Genomic DNA, 20,273 nt, shown 5'->3' on the forward strand with positions numbered 1-20,273 from the left:
GTGTCATCAAGTCATCTCAGTTGTTCTGTGGAGTCAACAGCATTGACTCTGTGACCACTTAAACATCCTTCTTGCGGTGTTTTTTTCTCTGCTATTCGGTTTTTAATTGCAGTGCATGACTCACAATCAGATCAATCGCTATGCATTATAGATATTCAGTCCCAACAAAACACTTTTCCTCCTCATGTTTCCGATTAGCATACCCAAGAAGGTTTTTATGCAAGTGATGATGTAGTTGTACCAGTAAAAGTGAGAAAAGCGTAAAGTTGTGTCAGTAAGGTTTAAAAACTCCAAAAAAAGGTGATTTGCCAACATGAAGTCTCAATACGAAGAAACCAAAGTGCATTTGCTTTTCAGTCAAGACAACATCATTACAGTCCTTGAATATCCAGATCAGTGGGGACTCTATTGAACAAATATCACAAGAAAAATATTCAGGAATAATTCTGGATGCTCAGTTAAATTTTAGGAGTCGTGTTGATAAAATCTGCAAAACTGTTAGATCAAATATAAACTGTCTAATAAACATTAGAAATTGTTTAACACTTCACTGTGCAGAGATGTTTTTGAACTCCTGATCCTCTCACATCTTTCCTTTGGAGGTACAGTCTGGTCTCAGACTAGTCAAACTAAACTCGAACCATTAGCAAGTCTCCATAATTGGGCTTTAAAGGTTTTATATCAAAAGCCAATCAGATTCCATAATTGTCACATTTTGGCTAAATTTGGCATTTTGGATTTTACTAATTTTATAAATTATAATCTTTTAAAACTGATTTTTAAGTGTTTAAATGGACTTGCACCTACACCATTAAGCGGCTGCATACAGAGACTGCAGGGCAATAGCAGATCTACTAGAGCGGCTTTAGATGGAAATTGTAAGGTCCACTTTTGAAGAACCACTTTTACTCAAAGTGCTCTTGTCCATGAGAGGATCTGCAATTTGGAAATCACTTCAAAGTCCGTAACCAGTTTTAGTACATTCAAAACACAAACAAAACTCTGGTTATTGTCGAAAACAGAGCGGTATCCATTTTTTATGTGTTTCACTGTTTGTAGATGTTGTCAACATTATGTTGTGCTATTTTAAATTATCACTTTAATTTTTAGAGCTACTGTTTAAAAGCCCATCTAGGGAACTTCCGGTTATGGCGTCTCGCTGAAGGGTGTATGTGCATATGGCTCGCTGCTAAATCCTCTAAATTAATCCGTAAGTCAGACCAATATTGGCAACTTCGCCTATTTTGCTAACGGGAAAACGCTTACTGGGGATCATGCCACCGAAAAATGCCAAACCGGTCCAACAACCGACTAAAACGGCTCCACAAGTGAATGTGGCTAACGTAGCTCATGCGGCTATTGTAGCTCATGCTAGCACGGCAGCGCCTGTTAACTTGGATGAGGCTCAAGAAGCTCCGACTAACCGTGATATTCTCGGAGCAATCAGCTTGCTGAAGGAGGATATGAACAAACATTCTGCTGATATGCTGAAAGCAATTAAGGATATCAAAAGGGATATACAATCGCTCACTGAAAGAACCGGGGAAACAGAAGCGCGAATTTCACAAGCAGAGGACGATGTCACTTCCCTTCAAGGCAGAGTTAAATCACTGGAGAAAACAGTGGAGGTGCTTTCTGACAGAGCTGCGGAGCAAGAGGACAGGAGCAGGCGCTCCAACCTGAGACTGGTCGGGCTGCCTGAAAAATCCGAGGGATCGGATCTGTGTGGCTTCTTGGAGAAGTGGCTCCGAGAGACATTAGGTGAGGACTTCACCTCGTCCCGCTGCGTGGAGAGAGCCCATAGGATCGGGCCCCCTACCTCCAATCCTGCGGCTCCAAGGGTTGTTTTAATGAAGTTTCTGAGCTATCGGGACCGGGAAGCAACTCTGAAAGCCGTCAGGAAAATGAAAGAGGTACACTATAAGAACCACCGCGTCACCTTCTTTCCTGACCTTTCGGCCGAGACTCGCAAGCTGCAAAGGCGCTTTGATGGAGTGAAAATCCGGCTTCGTGCCCTTAAAGTTCGGTATGGCATTCTGTATCCAGCCCACTTGATCATCACACACAATGACAAACGCCGGATCTTCAAATCCGTGGAAGAAGCCGAAAAGTATATTGATGGAATAAGCTCGCAGGCTGAGGACAACTCCAAAACTTAGTATGTACTCGCTGTTCTTTTTCTGGCATGGTTCCTAAAAGTAACTCAGTATTCTCAGAACGTTTTGCTTCTGTGTGTGGAAAAATGAACACTGTTAATATTTCTTTATAACATCTTTGTAATGTTAGCAAATCTCACCTTAATTATTGATATTTTGGTCAAAGCATTTTTTGTTTATGCCAGCCAACCCATACATGACCATCGTTATGCGTGTAGACTTTTACGTTACCCACTTGGTGGCTGCAATGTTTCATATAACCCAAGTTCAATATTCAGAAGGGGTTAACGCCACATTTCGTTTGGGGAAATATGTGGAGATTTGGGTTATAGGGCTCACTCTGGATACTGTATTTTTGTGGACTTTACACTACTTGAATGAAAGAATAGGAAGGGGCCAATGTATTTTATTTGTTTACATCTCCAATTACACAATTTATGTCTGTTTGTCCTATAATTAATATATCTAGTTGGAATGTTAGAGGTCTGAACAAAATGGTCAAGCTTAAACAAGTGATGGACAGNAAGAACCACTTTTACTCAAAGTGCTCTTGTCCATGAGAGGATCTGCAATTTGGAAATCACTTCAAAGTCCGTAACCAGTTTTAGTACGTTCAAAACACAAACAAAACTCTGGTTATGTCGAAAACAGAGTGGTATCTATTTTTTATGTGTTTCACTGTTTGTAGATGTTGTCAACATTATGTTGTGCTATTTTAAATGATTATCACTTTAATTTTTAGAGCTACTGTTTAGAAGCCCATCTAGGGACAAGTGCTGCGAATTAGCTGCTGCTATTGCATCATGACGCAAACATGGGACTCCTGTTCTGTTCAGTTTGTCTATGTTGACGTGTGTCTGTCCCTATCAAATAAACTTAAATAAATAAATAAATAAGGTATTTGTATGAATAAAACAGTATCAGACAGGGAAACGGGTTTTTATTTAAATTAAATTAAACACAGACATCTACAACTACACTAGTTTAAGCAGAAAAGTTGAAGTATCTTCTCAGACTAGACAGACCTAGAGCAATCATGGAGAGTAAAATGAGTTCCCAATCTGGAGAGAGCCAGGCCGTCACCATAGACACCATGACGGGAATAATCCATCCTCTGTTCCTCAACTTGACCTCAATGGACTGGATGTGTCTGGCTACTGGAGACCCAGCTCGCAGCACCACCTGCATTCTGGTCAAGATTTTGGGAGAAATCTTGGAGCTTTTTACAACCAGCATTCTGGATATTCTCCCAAAAGATAAACGCTTCACTTAAGCCGTTGAGGCGATCGTCGGGAACAAAGTCCCGGAAGCGTTTGCAAGAGTTGTAAAGGTCTATGGAGACTTCAGTACCGACCACACTGAAAAGTTAAGCAGGCTTATCGTCAAGTATGTGGTCGACACTGAGTTCCTCAGACTCCGACGACCTTACGAGAAGTCCCATGATTCATGACATGGCTGAAGAAACCAAAGTCATAATAAATGAACTTTTTGTTAGATTGCATGCTTGTGAGGAATCCAAGAAAATACGGAAGGTTCCCATCTTCTCGAAGATCAGAGCTGAAAGTTCAAAGCTCAAAGATCTTCCAGGGAAGATGAAGGGATTCTTCACAAAATTCTCTCACAAACATTCGGCGAAGGTTGCTCCAACACCAGAACAGCAGGAAACTTCTTCCACTGAACAGATGCCAACACTGGGCAGCCAGGTGGAAGAAGGGAAAAAGTCTGCAGGGGATTCTGGCATTCAGTCAGCCGAAGTGAGGGAGAAAACTTCCCCCATGGAAGCCTTTGTTTGTCTGGCTATCCTGGCAGCTGAAGATCGACAGGAAGAGGAATCAGAACCAGAGCCAAGGTTTGATGAAATCTCTCCTGTGGAGCCTTTCTTTCCTCCAGATGACTTATCGGTTGTTGTAAAGCTGGAAAACTGTCCCTCCAAAGATTTGAACATACAGGTGTTAGAACCAAAGCAAACATTTGGGGTGGACTTTGTTTATCAAGGACAACTGCCAGATGTCGATTGCGAGGAATACGAACCGGATCTATGGTTTGTTGAAGTTTTATATCCTAGCACATCCAGGGGCACAGGAGTTCAATGAATTCTCAACTCCCTTGTCTCCTATAGAGGAAGTTTCAGAGTATTCCTCTGAGCCATCTGAGGGAGAAACTTTGTCTGACAGTAAGATGCCAACTTCCTCAGTGGAAACAGAGGAACAGGCTTCACAGGAAGACAAGAGAGATTCATTGTCCTTGTTGATACACTGCCTGATTGCCCAGGCCATTAAAGCTTCAGGTTTCCACTTGTCTCTTCGGGATGGTTGTAACATTCATAAACATCTCTTAGAGAAAGTTGAACTGAAGTTCAGGGGGAAGAAATTGATGGTGACCCAGAAACAATCTCCGTTCACAGCCAGAAGATTTTTGTGGCTATTTGTAAAAAACTTAGGGGATCCGGTCAAGTTGTGGGAAATTTGCTTCTTTCAGAAAACGTGGACTTGGACAGAAAAGTCGATCTTGAAATATCTGAGAAGACCTGCAGAGAAACTATCCATAGTTTCATGTTTTTTCAAAGGCCCGGGTGAAGTCATCTCAAAACCCTTTAAGTAAATGGACACGTGTGAAGTCCACCCCACCTGTGCAGAGTCCAGTCAGCCAACAGGAGACCGCCCTGGATGGGCGTCTGAAGCATCTATGGTTGAGGAACTCTTCAGTGGAGATCATGCAGGAGATGAAGCAGTTTTGGTGCAAATGCAAAATCTCCAGCAGAAATCCCTGAGGAGACGACTCCCACTGAGACTGAATCAGAAGAATGTGTTCCAGAGTCCGGCAGCAAACAGGAGAAAAACACACAAACAGGAGTGTGTTGTTGGTTTTCTCTCCGGGTTTCTCCCAAAAACAGAAACATGTTCAATAGACCGAGCGTCCATGTTGGGTTCACTGGTGTTTCAACAGCAATGAGTGAGTGAGTTTGTTATAGCATTTCTGCCTGTGTATTCATTTGATTTTCTAGTGATTTTCTAAAGTTTCTAAAGCCACTGAGTGTGTGTGCATGTGTGTGCATATTTAATGAAGTTAAATTCCTGAAGAAGAATTAATGTTTTTCACTCCCCTGCATCCTGTGTTTTAAGCATCTTTTGAAATGCTAATGCTAGTATTATTTTATGAAGCAGGTGGGTGATTGTATTATTTTTATAATCTGATCTGTATTTAATTATTTGATGTGCACTTACTAATTTATTTCTTCAATGCTTTACTTTTGAGGATGGCAAAACGATTTTGTTTGTTGGTCATAAGGTTCGGTTTCGGTCCCATCTGACCAGAGATTCTTTCTTCTTGTGGAAAACTAAATGAGAGTTTATGTGGTTTTCTTCTCGCCTCTTCCATTAAGGTCAGATTTATGAACTTTTTATCAAAGTTGAAATGTCTCAGAGCTACCACAAGCCTCTTCTCTGATTAATGCTGTTCTCTTGCCCTTCCTGTTTAAGTTATCCGTCTCAAAGTCATCTTCTTCATTTTTAATAACGGGTTGAACAGAGCTCGGGATATTGTTTTATAACTTTATTCTTCTTTATATCTTCCACATTATTCCTGACCTGTCTGATGCTGTTTGTTCACCGATAACAATATGTAACCTCTTTACATTTATGTTGTGCTTTGTATTGACCTGTAACATAAATTAGCAATAAAATACAAAATAAAATCTCCAAAAAAAAGTGACAAAATGTGGAAAACTTTCTGTCCACGCTTTGCGTTTACATGTTTACCAAAAACTGGATTGTAGAAAATAAACGTAAGGGAAAAAACAAGTCCTGGTGCACCTGTTTGTGTCTCATCCAGGAGATCGGAGGAATGTGGCATGAAGATCACTGGGAAACACAAACATAACTCTCATTAGTAAACCATCAGCCATAAACACCAGTGGAACTGAAAATATTCAACATTTCCTGACACAAATCAAAATCAAATCAAATCAAATGTTATTTGTATAGCACATTTCAGCAGCAAGGCATTTCAAAGGTGCTTTACGTAGTTAAAATCAGAAACACTGAGTCATGTAACATTGAATAAACAGTAAGAAAAAGAAAGATTAAAAAAAAAAAATCTGACTGTTTACATTCTTTTCACTTGGTTCCCCCGCAGGATCCTCAGGGCAGTGGTCCAAATCAAGCCATCACTCACTGATTTAGTGAGCTAAGCTCGATCTAATTCATCTCAGCAACAACAAAAGCTAAATGTCAGCTCTGCAAGCCTCGACACAGAACTGCTTTTCTTCAGCGCTTTCCCTAATATTAACCCAACACCACTGTAATTATAGATAAACGGCTCACACTGTGTGAACGTGTTAAGTTCTGCATTTCGACACCACATGTTCATGTTTCAGGCACTCAGCAATAATCTCAGTAATTTATGCACCGTACAGTTTTGATGGTGTAAAACTTTTGAGTTTATTGGCTTAAGCCAATAGAACACAGTTTTTACCACAAGTAATCCCACCTAACACCTGTTAAAGTCTGTTTGCCATTGATGAGTCAACATGCAGGAAAGTAAGATTGACACTGATTACTTTCTACACCACAAAACTGTGTTCTTCTAAGCTTCACATTGTTTGTTTAATGAGCTTAAAAACAGGGAAACTGTTTTTTCTGTGATAACGATAATGTCAGTAATGGTTCAGCTGATTAAAACCCCAGGCTGTGAGAATGAGATCTGAGATTTAGGACAGGTTTTAATTTGAGAACATAAATTAGGGTGGGAAAGGGAAGATTTCAAATGTTTCATGTGACAAACTGTAAGAAAAAACCCTCATTTTGGATTCCAGGGAATCGTCACTAGAAGACCGGGCAATTTTCAGGTTCTGACGTGTTTCTGTCTCAGGAACTCAAGGGAACAGGTGTATTGTCCCCCTGGTGTGCCGTCACATTCAGACTGCCGCTCTATAGACACACTGCCGACTCGTCTCTGTCAGACAGGACAGTGGTGGGGGCCTCTTTGGCTCTCGGGGGCCTTCGCTTTGTTGCTTTATTGCTTCGCTTTGGGTTTTCAACTACAACAGGGAAAGGTGGGAAATGTGGCGATTAATGTTTTGTTTCTCTTTATGGTAGTTTTTCTATCTTTAATGTGCCTTTCATTATGTTTTTAATGTTTTTAAGCTTTTTTGGGTGGTTATATATGCATGAGAACAACAGATTACCTCATAATTTCCTCTGGATTAATAAAACACCACAACCCATCAGATCAACCTAACTCAAACCAACTCAACTCAACCCAGTCCAGTTTAACTCAGCCTAGCTCAACTCATCTCAAACCAATTTAACTTAACTGGATTAATCATTTGAAACATAAAAAAAAACAAAGTCCAGTAGAGCTGTATTCATATATAAGCTAAAAAAAAAAAACATGCAAAAAAAAAAAAAAAATAAAAAAAAAAAAAAATAAATCCCTTTACCCAAGTCTCTCGCTATGGACCAGCCAGGTCTTGGTGACCCGGTTCTGGTTCTTGCTTAGCTGAGTGGTTGGTTCCTGGCATCTCAAACTTCCTCATGTGGAAATAGACTCAGGTGAGTCCAGTCAATCAGGAGGGGACTAAGGGCTATGTGATGGGTCATGTAATCCAGCTAATGGGCTAAAGCCGGGCACTCAAGACTTGCAACTATAACTGTGTTTCGCTTCTGAAACACGACTAAGTCAAAAGGCTGAATTCCTTCATCAGGGCGTCATCCCGTCCTGCAGAGTTGTGGTAGTGAGTCATTCATGTAGTTCAGGTGTGTAGAGAGAGGAATGCATCAAAAAGCTGCAGGACGGAGGCTCTACATTACACAATCTGACTTGTTGCTCTGTGATGTCAGATAACCTCACAGATGTGAGGTTAGGGAGGCCTGGCAACACGTATAATGTGCCACAGTAAGCAGAGTGATTAGTCATTTCAGGGGGACAGCCACGTCATATTTAGCTACTGAACTGTGATCACATCCTGTTTGTTGTGGATACGACTGCTGTGCCCTGAGGAGTGAACGACCAAAACAAGACGAGACGCCAATAAAACCGCCCTCATCATGTCTCTAGCTCTGTACTCTGCGTTATTTCCACTTGATGTTGTTTTGGGGGAAATGAATTTCTAGTAGCAGCTCACACCTGAAGGCCGACGTTCCCTCCATTCCTGCTCCAATCGCAGCTCCTTCCTTCTTTTAAGAGTTACCTGGAAAACCAACACAAGCCCGCACAGATGCCAGCTGAGTGGAGCAGAAGCCTCGGGCAAAAAACATTTTTTGCACAATCATGAGTCACATGTGGACAGGTTTTGCTCGGCAGGCGCGATGGCATGTGCAGGCTGTTCAGGTGGAGCCACATTAGCGGAGCCAAAGCAGAGAAGGCTCCTCACGCACTGTGATTTCCCACACCGCCACACTGGAATTATGGTTATTGTGGAGAAGTTGTGAAACAAGAATGGTGAGCTTTGACCTTGACCTACCTCCACACAGGTGAGTTCTGATAAACAGGCGAACAACTTAAAAATAACGACCCGGATAGTGGAGGCTGAACTTGTCTCTAGAGGTTGGGAAGATTGAAAGTTGGCGTGACTTCGAACAAGGAAGTGTGGGGAGATGTTGAGATTGTTGATTTAATTTGACGTGGAAATGGAAACCTCATGTTCTCATCTGTAGAACTGCTGAAACATCCCAAGGCGTTATCGCCAACTTCTAAACGTTTCTTCCTCAGGTTTTCAGGGATAAAACCCTGGACGAGTCGACTGTCTTTGTTGCCGTAGGTGACCTGATTTATGCAGCTGTACTTTAACCTGATAGGCTTCGTTCAAAACTGTCTGATAAACCCAACACCACTAACTAAACACTAACACATTCCCACAGTTCTTACTTTTATTGGAAAAATGATGACTTTAATTTTGTCTATGCTTAAAATACCATAATGAGAGGTTTGTGAGTCGCTTCAGGTCTCAAAGGTACAAATTATTTCATAGCAGATAAATATACAGTTTAAAACTATAGATGAGGCTGAAAACGTTTACTTGTAATTGCAATCCATCTGCAAAAATGTGTTCTTCCAGTGATGCCCCTTCAGCTTTTTCTAACCACTGGCTGCATTGCAATCACAACCCATTACATAAAAGTAATTTATGTAATAAACCAACCCACAAAATGTCAAATGGTGTAGCAGGACAACTATGACTGTCAAATCTTTTCCGAAATAAAAATCTGAAAAGTGTGGGGTGTTTCTGCTCTCTCCACAACTCTCATTTTAGGTTAAAAAAACAAAAACAAACTGAATCACAATGGATTTAGAGTTGCACTTTTGTCTTACATTGTTGAGGCTCTTAACTACTTCCAAACTGACAATTTTGGCCCACATGCCAAAATGTTTACACACATGTGGTCAAGATCAAAACTTGTTCATCTGTTAAAGTGGCCCAGTCAAAGCCCAGACCAAAATCCAGCTGACAAGCTAACTTGAAAAACCTTTAATGACAGACACGTTTCTTCCAATCTGACTGAGCTATCCAACTCTGCTCAGGCGCCTAAAATCAAATACAGGCCACTTTTTTCCAATCATAAAATAAATCTTAAGCTATAAAACATTACTTGAGATGGTTCATTGTATAAAATAATAAAAAAAACACTGAAGTTTATTGTAAAAGTGAAATACTTTGGCACTAATAAAGTAAAAATATTATACATGCGTGTTTGTGTGTACTTATGCACATGTGGACAGAATGATGGTAGGCTGCTAAGCATGTCATCAGGATAGGCAGATATAAGCTTTTGCTATTCCTTCAAATTACGGGTTTGTTAATTGTTATTTTCCTGTTTCCCGTGTTTAATGTTGACAGTTTACCAGAATGAACTAAACTGAACTAATGCGGTTACCCCCCACCCCCCTCCTCTCTGAACTAACATTGGTTTAAACTGTGTGCAGATATCATGAAGCCTTCAAGTCGGTGTGGAAGCTGAGCTCGCAGTGCTGGCCTGGTTCGGTCACAGAGGGAGTCCTCTCCTCCTCCAGAAGCTGGCTGCGGCGCTTCCTCATGCTCAAGCTGGTCACCGTGCTGCTCTTCCCCTACGGCGATGAGCTCCCCCTGCTGGTCGGCTGCGCGTTCAGCATGCGGGCTCTGCAGCTGCTCTGCTCCCCTCACATCTCCACCAAGCCGTCCTCCGTCTTCCTGCTCCAGCTGGCCCGGACGGACGCGCTAGTGCTGCTGCGCTGGCTCATCCGGCTGGGACTGACCGTGGGACTGTGGGCCGAGGATAAGGCGGGAACGAGCCGGGCTCTGAGCGCCCTCAGCGAGCAGCTGCTCGAAGCCCATCACCTGGCCTCGCTGCTCCTGCTGGGGCTGCTGGGGCTGGAGGCCACGCTGCTGGCCCACTGGCCGCTGCAGACCCGGAGGTTCAGGACTTCCCAGTGGGCCCGGCTGTGCTGCCGTCTGACCTGGGGGCTGGTGCTGCTGGAGCTCGTGTGTTTGCTGCACGCGAGGCTCTCTGAGCAGCAGACGTACCTGTCGACGCTGCCCGTCGTCTCCCTGGGCCTGAGGAAGATGCTGTGGTTCGTGAATTCGTGGATGCATTACGCCGTTTACAGCTTCAAACCACAGAGAAGGACGAGCTCGTTTCATTAAGAGCTTCTAAAAACTCAAAGTGTTTCCACTTTGCTAAAACACTAAATCTTACAAAGTACTTTGTGGCCTGTTTTTTTTTTTTTTTTTTTTTTTTTTTTTTTTTTTTTTTTTTTTTTTTTTAGTACAAACACTTGAAATAAGAGCAAGCTAACTTAGAATTAAAATTAAGTTAGCCTAATTGGACTCCTGCAAACTCGCCTAAGATCGCCGCCCCCGTCTTATTGTGAAACTTCCGGTCGTAAACCAACATGGAGGGGCTTTATAGGAGCTGGATTTGATTTTTAAGAAAGTACTAATTCAGTAGGGAGATACATTTTCCCCATGTTATAAAATACTTGCACTAAAACTAGACCAGCAATGCTTGACTTTGTGTTTTTGCAGAGCGTTTTATTTATATTCTATAATAATGTTGATTTATAGTCAAATAGTGTTTTGAAGCCTATCCTGTTTTTTGTTGCTGTTGTTGTTTAGTGTCTCTTAAATTCATTCCTTAGTGTCAAATTTTAATCTAATGAAAAATATTTTAAGATTTTATTCGCACAAATAAATAGGCAGTAATGTCTATAAGTTTCTTATAATTGTAAATTTTTATTTATTTTATTTTTTTTAAGCTTAGCTTATTGTAAAGGTAATCTAAAGCTGTAACAAGCCATTTCCTGCTTACATTTTAAATTTCCTGTTTGTCCAGGATCTGGCTTGGAGAATCCAGCATTTGCTGAGGTGATGAACCCAGTGATTGTTTTGTGCTCTGACGCAGAAGATTATGAAATTATTTTTTTGCCAAATTGCAGATTTTTAGCCCTCTGGCAAACTATTTTCCCAGGACTCTCCTTGGGATTTTTTACATTTATAACCAATTACTTGAATTTCCCTACTGGGGGACAATTAAGGGTATTTCTATTTTATTTTTGTCTACTTGACTAAGAATGCATGACTTAATGAATGTAAAAGCATCTATAATTTATTCCTCATATTGTGTTTAAGTATTTTTAACTTGTCTTCTTCCAGTCAAAGGTCTTGATGAAATATAACATCTTGTCCATTTGGGAGGTTATTTAACTTTACGATGGGATAAAGGCTAAAGATGCTCATGTATTTATTTCCTCTTTATCTGTTTAATGAACATGGCAGAAATTTTGCTGTCACAATTTGTAATTTAAGACGTGTGTGGTTTTTTTTAACAATGCTGAGTGAATAAAAAGACCTTGTGAGATAAATTATGCACACAACAGCAGGTTTTTATAACAAAACCATCAATAAACCACTTAGAAAAACACTGTAAAAAAAATATTTTTACAGGAAAACTAGCAGCTGTTTTCCTGTAAAAATTACAGACGTTAAGTAATTAACTCTTCTAAAAAAAATTAGGGTAAAATCACAGCTGAATTACATTAATAATCTGTTATGATTCTAAAATCTAATGTTAATTTTGCATAGCAGTGTTCTACATAAAAAGATTTTTTAAAAAGTATGGCATAAAGCGACTAATAACAGTAATAAAAAGCGGTTTTTAATTTTACTGATCACGTGTCGCTCATGGCCGTCAACCCGAGGAATGAACTTTGTTTTCTCAAAGTATCATGGAAAGATACTCTCTGTCTGCCTCCTGATGATTACCCAGTCTTTTCACTATTCATAGATTGAAGCAGGGATTCTCTGATCCCAGCTATCGCCTGAGGACGATACGGATTTAAGCTTTTTTTTTTATTATTAGTATCACTTTCCCTGACTTAATATGTTATTTTGCAAGCTGCACTCCAAATACAACAGCATTCTTTGCAACCATTTTTAACGAACGTGACCTGTTTCATTGGCTTACCTTCCAAAAATTAAACTTCAAAACGAACACAAAATGAAATGAAAGTCTTACATTGATAACCTTACATTGTGCCATAAATTGTGAAATAGAGACAGAATTGGCAGTCGCAGCTCCTTGCGTTGGACCCATTTTTCCTGATTTCCCCATCAGAAAGCAGCTGAAACGCCAGCCGATAAACTTTATGACACAACTCGACGTAGTGCAGATTAAATATAGTTTTATTTTGCATAGCACTGGTTTTACAGAAGCATCGTGATCGGAACATGCCTACGGGTCGAACCGTTTTTACTTCCCCGTCAACGGGACTGTCAAATTTTTCCAACCGAGATTTCCAGAGTTTAAATTTCAAAGGCCTTGGGTGAAGACCTGCCGCTTTTAATCGCAGGCTGTGGCCTCACTTGGTCACCAGGCTGGTTTCGTTAGATCGCAGCAGCCTTCCCACCTGTTACATGGACAAGGAAACAAAATTAGCGGCTACAAAATAAACACGCCTTGGCTGTAGGACAACTTTCCAGCCACTCAAGCAATTCCCCCGGTACGGCCTTTACGCTAACGTTTTTTAATTTAATTTTGTTTTAACCTCCCATTCAGGCTCATCTACTTCCTTTTTTCCGTCCCTCGTAAATCCCCCTCTTTCCGTCTGTTTCCATGTCTTTAGACACAATCTAGAGCTCTCCACCTACCTCACCCTCGCGCCGATTACTCATACGAGCGAGGTTCAGTTTTACATTTCCCTATTGATATCTTTTTAAAGTAAAACAAAGTGTGATACAAAGAGTTTAAGTGATGCATCTTCTTTATGCACCTTAATGAATGTACTGTTTTTCAGCTGCCTGGTTTCTGTTTTGCTAGCACACACAGAGACTCCTCTGTGTGTCTGAGTCAAACAGGGGTCAAACCGATAACGCGCCACGCTGCAAACGCACGGATGACACAAATGCACACTGACGACTCAGATATCAGCTGTTTCAATCATGCTGCGCTACAGCTTGGCTGCTGATGGCGAAACAAATCACAAAAAGAACCTGATGTAAGTATTTGCACCACTTTATTTCACATTTTATTACACAACCAACTTTATTACCCTAGCAACCAAAACTTGAAATAGTGCACATTCGTTGAGTGGACTACTAACAAATGTGCACTTGTTAATAGTCACATTTGTCACTATTACCAAGTTACAAATGTGTTAATAAAAGAAATGTTACTATAAATATAAATAAATATATTTATAAATAAATACAAATATTTCAATTTTTTTATTAATAAAAATAATATAAATGTGTTTTATAAATTTATAAAAATATGTATTTTTATAAATCAATTTATAAAAAATAAACTGATTTTTTTTCCAATAAAATGAATCAATTTGTGACTATGAACAAGTTACAAATGTGTTAATAAAATAAATTTTAAAATATATATGTATAAATATATAAAAAATATAATTTTTATAAATAAAAAATATGTAAATTTTTTTATAAACAAAAAAAGTTATAAATTTGTGTTATGAGTTTATAAAATATATATTTTTTATAAATCAATTTATAAAAATAAACATTTATTTTTTATTTTATAAATACAAATAAATCAATGCACACCACTTTTCAGATCTTTGTATTTCCCTCCTCACGTCTGTAAAAAGACATGAGAAGGTAAATCTCTCACCTCCAGGTGCCCAAGTGTACAAGCAGAGGGACTGGCTGCAGTCTCACGGTTTAAGCTGCTGCAGTTTCACCGCTCTTTCCTGCTATTTGTGTTATGTCCAGCAGGTGGCAGCAGAGAACAGCTGAGCAACTTTTTAAATCATTACCAACAGACCCAGCAGCAAAGAGGTAACAAGTTTGAATCAAGTTCTGGTTAAGGTTTGGGGCCACCGTAGTTTAAGGGTAGGTGGGTTATAGAAATTAATTAAAAAATGAGTGGGAGTCAATGTAAAGTCTTTGTAAAGATAGACATGCATGTGTGTGTAGAACTAATCAATTATGGTTGAAAGTGGAGGAACGACATTCTTCTTTCCCATGATGCTCTCTGTTTGGCAGTTGGCAGCTTTACACAGCTTGTGTTTGAGAATCTGCCGTCGCTCACATGTGAACAACTGACAGATTTTGTTTGGTTTTCTGACGTATGATAGCTGATATATTTATTCAGTATTTACAATCAAAAACCATGGAATAAACATAGTCGTATTATAGATCACTATTGAAAAACTGAAAAGAAAAGTTGTCAAATGATCTTATCAACACGATTATTGCTGGATATCTTATTATTATTATTATTATTATTATTATTATTATTATTATTATTAGGGTTTTTTGTTTTTGGTTAAATTTGAAGTGTAATGATTGTTCATCCACTATAGCTCAAATAGAAATAGATGCTACATTGATGGGTCGACTATTAAATATGGGTTTAATTGTTATATGTCTGTATTATTCAAACAATAAATTAACGTTTCCATAGGTGGATAAGGAATTGGGACGTTGGTGAGTTCATACTTTCACCACATGTGGCTGATGTTTGCATCAGATGCAGATGCAAACATCAGTCATTGTTTCCCTCCAGTTCAACAAAACCACAGTGAGATCACACAGATAAAGTGAGGATGTCGCTTCATGAGTAAGAACCACCAACCCATGCCTTCTTTGCACGCTATGTGTGTGAACTGAACCTTTGAAAAAGTCTAAACAGGTTTGTGTTGGAAAGAAAACACTTCTGAGTAACTGGACTGGAAGAAAACATTTCCATTCTTCAACCGGTTGCAAGGCGACATTTCCGTGTTTAAAAAGTGGCTGCAGAACAGGTAATATTTCTGTTGCATCCTCTTGGGTTCAGGACAAATCACTCCACTAAATCTGGGCCAAGAAAGTCTGTTCAGGTTCTTTGTGTTGGTCATGTAGCATGAGTTCAGTCCACACCACCATCAGTTAGGCCGGTCTCTTCTCTTCACAGCTCAGTCCTGCATCGAACATGTTAAAGTCAACTAAATCATATCAGGTCTCTTCAAATGTGTCGATAATCAGCAAAGTTCAAGATAAGTCAAGTCAGGCAGATTTGGGTTTACAGTCAATCAATCAAGTTTATTTGTGTTGCACATTTTGGTAACAATGTAGTTCATATAGTGAACTGTGAAACCAGTGACAGATATAATGAAATAACGAAGTTTATCACTTCAGATAATTAATCAAAATAGTAGAAAGATGCCAAGAAGGTAATTGGCAAATTACTATTTTTCCCGAACAGATACTACCCTGTACACTGTTTTATCGTATTTTGGAAAATGTAATTTGTTTTTCAAAAATATTCTGGGATAAATTAATTTTTAAAAACTTAAACCTTTCAGGTATACGAACATATTTTAGCTTAACTCTAAATATGTCTGTGATTGTGCAGCGAGGGCTCCTCCCTAGACCTGTTTATTGTCTTTCTCTCCCTGCAGGGAGACACTTGTCAGTAAATGTAAATGAAGCCCTCAGCTATTTTAGGTTGCATTCCATTAAAATGGCAGAGTACGTGATTCTGAAGAAAGACTTTATATTTAAACTCAGCAGTCAAACAAACTTCCTCCACCCGTTCAGGATCTACCAGGATCGCAGACTCGCATTGCCGCGGCAACAACGCCAGCTATCGGGCTATTTGGCTAAAAGAAAGGCCTTTCAGCCTTATATGGCGTGGGTGGAGACAGATGGCTTTTTCTCACAAATAAAGCAAAGAAGCACATTAAAACTTAGAACTTCATCCAAACATAAAGACACGACAAGGGAAACCGGCTGTTCAGATTGTTTCTAGACATTTTTGTTTTGTGAACAAAGAGAGGAATGTGGGGAGTAATCACTGTTACCCAGAGGGGCGATCAAACTGAACAGTCAGCAGGAAATACAGTACTACACAACACACTTCCACACATTCAGCCTAAACATAGGCGATGTGTCGCTTCATGCTTTTAAACGTCCAACGGGTGACAGGACTGGAGACTTTTGAGTCCCATTTAGATTCACTTAAAAGCAGAATAAAAAAATCTTCTGATTTCTTCAAAGACTGCTAATGTTTTGCTGAATTTTGAAGATTTCAAACCCTAACTGGTCAGGGTTAGGGTTAGGTGTAAAAGAGATAACCGGAGAGAGGGGAGATTGCTTTGCAGGATTTACACAACAGGTATCACGGAGACGACCAGCTCCGTCTGCACAGGCTGGGGTCAGCCTGGTCAGTCCGTCTGTCTCGCCTCTCCGTCTGGAGGAACACGCTCTGACCCACAGCTGCTCAAGCAGAAAACCCTCTGGCGTAAAGCCTCCGATCGACCTCAGTCTGCAGCTTTACCGAGACGGACAGCGTTGATGGTTACCGGAGCTTATTTATTTGACAAAATCTGATCGTCACAGCTGAACTGCGGGGCTACAGCTGGCTATACGGACCATAATACTACCCAGGACACAACTCTGTCCTCATGTTAATATCTGTCCATAAAGCCCCACAAAGCTCAGGACTCCTGTGCTGGTACAGCCTTGCTGCCTTTGTACGGCTCTGTTGTCAGGGCAGAGGTATGTATGGCACAACAGGGCTGCCCCCAAACCCTCCTGGAGCCAGTGAATGAGAGGATGGGCTGAGGCAAAGGGAGGGCAGCAAAGGAAATACACTCATCATCGCATTAAAGGAGAGATGGACAGAGAAGAGGAGAGGATGGAGGGAGGGCGGGTGGCGGAGGAGTGGGACTGCAGTAATAGGGTTTTTTTTGTTTTGGTTGGTGTGACTCACAAAGGCTTGACCTGGTTAGCACTGCTTAGTTACCGTTACCAAACACATTAGCAGCCAGGGGGCCAGCGTGAGGTCTGAGGGCATTTCTGTTCTTCAACCTAACCTGGTGTTAGTTATGATGAGGCTACAAAACACCTGTAACTTTTGACCCTTTGCAACAAAGTCACTTAATCACGCAAGGCGCCATGTCGGACGTCGGAAGTGAGGGATGGATCTGTTGAACAGAGCAACTGCGATTGTTTTTCCAATTTATTTCTGCCAACCTGGAAACATAGTAGTCACAGCTTCTATTTGTTCTAAGTTCTAAGTCCAACTAATTTGTCTGTGGAAGTAGCAAACCTATTTGGGGCTCATAGACAGCGGTATTTACAAAAGTTGGAAATAGCTTAGCATAGATACTGACCCATAACGGCATTTCCCCATATCCCCTCTGGCAGTCCTAAGAGATGGGGTCATTTGGACCCTCTGTGATGTCACATGTGCTGTTACAAGTTTTTTTGTGTGTGTGGTGTCAGGAACTGACGGTCTGATGGGACAACCCCCCTGCTTCCTGCCTGTCCAACCGTGACATTTGCTGTGCCCCTTCTGAGGATCATGCTAAGACCATGAGAGTATTGAAGACCTACAAAGTTTATACACTCACCAATTTTAATGTACATGTTACATTAGTTCCAGTGAAAAGTTTGAAAACCCCTGGGCTTATACGACAGTGGTGCATTTTCTCTATGGTTACTAAGAATCAGAGGCCTACCTTCTCTATCCTGCAATATTTGATGGTATGTTACTAAATGTACTTATTAATAAAATACACGAATGGTAATGTTATCACCGTCAAAAGATTGTTCGCTGCAAGTCCACGAACTGCTAGTAGTTACGATTGACAGCTGCCTTCCGTTGTCGTCTTGCTTCTTCAGCAAAAGGTTTACGCTAAAATTCGGTTTGGGTTCTTGTCTGTTTGTGCAGCACTGTATGACCATTTCTGGAGTGAAATTACCTAAATGAAAACGATGTTAGGCTACCAGAGGTCTGTTTTTAGCAAACTTTACAGGAGTTGTTTTGACGTTCGTCGTTCGGAGTGGGTTGCTTTCCGAAGAACGTTACGTCACGTACAAATGGCCAAAAGAAGAGGCAAAGGTGACCTCTACCAGTCATAAGAACATGAAATCATAGCGGGAAGAAAGTTTAGTATTGTGTGGCAGAGAAGATGCTCAGAAAACATCTCAACGAAACTTGATCGTCTTTGAGGACTCATTGATTTGCTTTATGTGATTATTTTCAAAATGACTACAAATGCATGACTCAAATGGAGAAAAGAAGAAAACCTAATGACACCATTATGGGTTGTGGGAAATACTTACAGGAAGTGGAATGTTTTCTATTTTTTTGAAAAGGAATCTAATGGAGATGTCTTAAGTAGCTTGGCACTTCACTTTTGAGAGTAAATTACATGTTTGGGTTAGATGAGTTAGATGGCACTTTACTGAACTCTAATGTGGGAAACTGTATTTGGTCCAAGAAGAAAGATTTGGAAATTTACATTAAAATTTGAAATCCTTAGAAACATTTGGCATTTTAAGTTTGAGCATTTACCAAGTTCTTTGCTCAAAACTTTAAAGTCAAAGCATCTTAATCAGACGTTTTGGCTAAGACCACTAAAGGCACACTTAGGTACCTGTACAAATAACCGTAAAGGTTGAAGGTCACACAAGCATGTTTAAATTTTATTAATGTAACATGTGCACTATATAAAAAGTTTAAGTCTCCAGGACCAACTAATCTGGATTAATAGTGAATGAAGAGGCCTATCAATTAACATGATGAGTGATAAATTCTGAACCCTTTCTTTAAGGTTTCCGTTTTTAGCATCCAATGAGAAAGAAAAATATTTGACATGCATTTATATAGTCTAAGGAGTCGAAAGCACACAAACCGTTTTTATACTTTAGTTTCACGTAATCAGAAACTGAATCCCCTTGTAGAAGGCAAAATGTGATACTCTTCATCTCGGACATGTTTGAAGTCCGGAGATTTTTTTTTTTTTAGTACCGAGTCCGAGGAGAGAGGCTGTCAAATAAGAAATGTTTCACACCAGCTTTGCAGGCTTTCAGTCAAGCAGACGGGCCCCTGATCCAAACTGACCCCTCCATATTGGAAAACGCTTTAAACGGCTGCATAGACTAAACAAAGCCAGAATTTCTCTGCTCACTCCTAAAAAACCAAAGTGTTCTTAAAAAGTATTTCCTGCACCGTGGCCCATTAAAGACAAGAGCTGTCTGTCGGTCCAAGACTGAGTGCTGCGTACACATTCGACCAGGAATTTAAAGAATGGACTTTGTTTTATGGTTTGCTTATAAATAGGGTTGTCTTCAGTTTCTCCAAAAGCAATCCCTTCAGTGAGGAGATGGGGACCATTTGTCTGGAAACATTACTTGGGATATGTTACTCTGATTTATTATGTGCCTTCCTTCACATATTGGTCTGTTAAGAAATGTTCACATGTGACCAGTCTGAGGTTAACGTTTATTAAAAATAGGCAATTTAAAGGGGCAGTATTACATAAAATCATCTTTTTGTTTAGCTTTATATCATATTATAATGTTATTCCTTCATCAAAAACATACCTGGAGGGTTGCCTTGACTCTTTCATTCATGTTTGAGAAATCCTTTAATCTCCATGACAACCATTCAGCTGTGCAAAACGCCTGGTTGGACCTAGCTCCGCCTTTGAGGTGCAGCTACTCCTCAGAACTGCAGTTTCCAAGTTTCTGCCTCACAGAGCGGGCCTCCCCCACTCAGCTCCTTCAGATTAGCCAGCAGCAATCAGCAAACACCTGAGCTGAGATTTTTATGCAAGCTACTTCTCAGTGCGACGCTGATAAAAACATTGTTAAAGGGTTAACAGAGGTGCCATATTGTGATGACTTCC

General features: G+C 40.2%; 1 protein-coding gene and 1 long non-coding RNA gene across 2 annotated transcripts; one reads left to right on the forward strand and one right to left on the reverse strand.

Annotated features, from left to right (window-relative positions):
• Positions 1-1,062: 1,062 nt before the first annotated feature.
• Positions 1,063-3,046, reverse strand: LOC107836541 (uncharacterized). The gene is made up of 2 exons (XR_001662456.1): positions 2,928-3,046; positions 1,063-1,139 (listed from the first exon to the last, which is right to left on the reverse strand). It is a non-coding gene; the product is annotated as an uncharacterized LOC107836541 (long non-coding RNA).
• A 5,443-nt stretch (positions 3,047-8,489) lies between these two features.
• Positions 8,490-10,869, forward strand: LOC103139894 (uncharacterized). The gene is made up of 2 exons (XM_007554763.2): positions 8,490-8,629; positions 10,080-10,869. Exons 1-2 carry the CDS (start codon positions 8,595-8,597, stop codon positions 10,774-10,776), a joined length of 732 nt encoding a protein of 243 aa, XP_007554825.1. The 5' UTR covers positions 8,490-8,594; the 3' UTR covers positions 10,777-10,869.
• Positions 10,870-20,273: the final 9,404 nt, after the last annotated feature.

This window comes from Poecilia formosa, unplaced genomic scaffold, assembly GCF_000485575.1.
Source record: "Poecilia formosa unplaced genomic scaffold, Poecilia_formosa-5.1.2 Scaffold66, whole genome shotgun sequence".
Lineage (NCBI taxonomy): Eukaryota > Metazoa > Chordata > Actinopteri > Cyprinodontiformes > Poeciliidae > Poecilia > Poecilia formosa.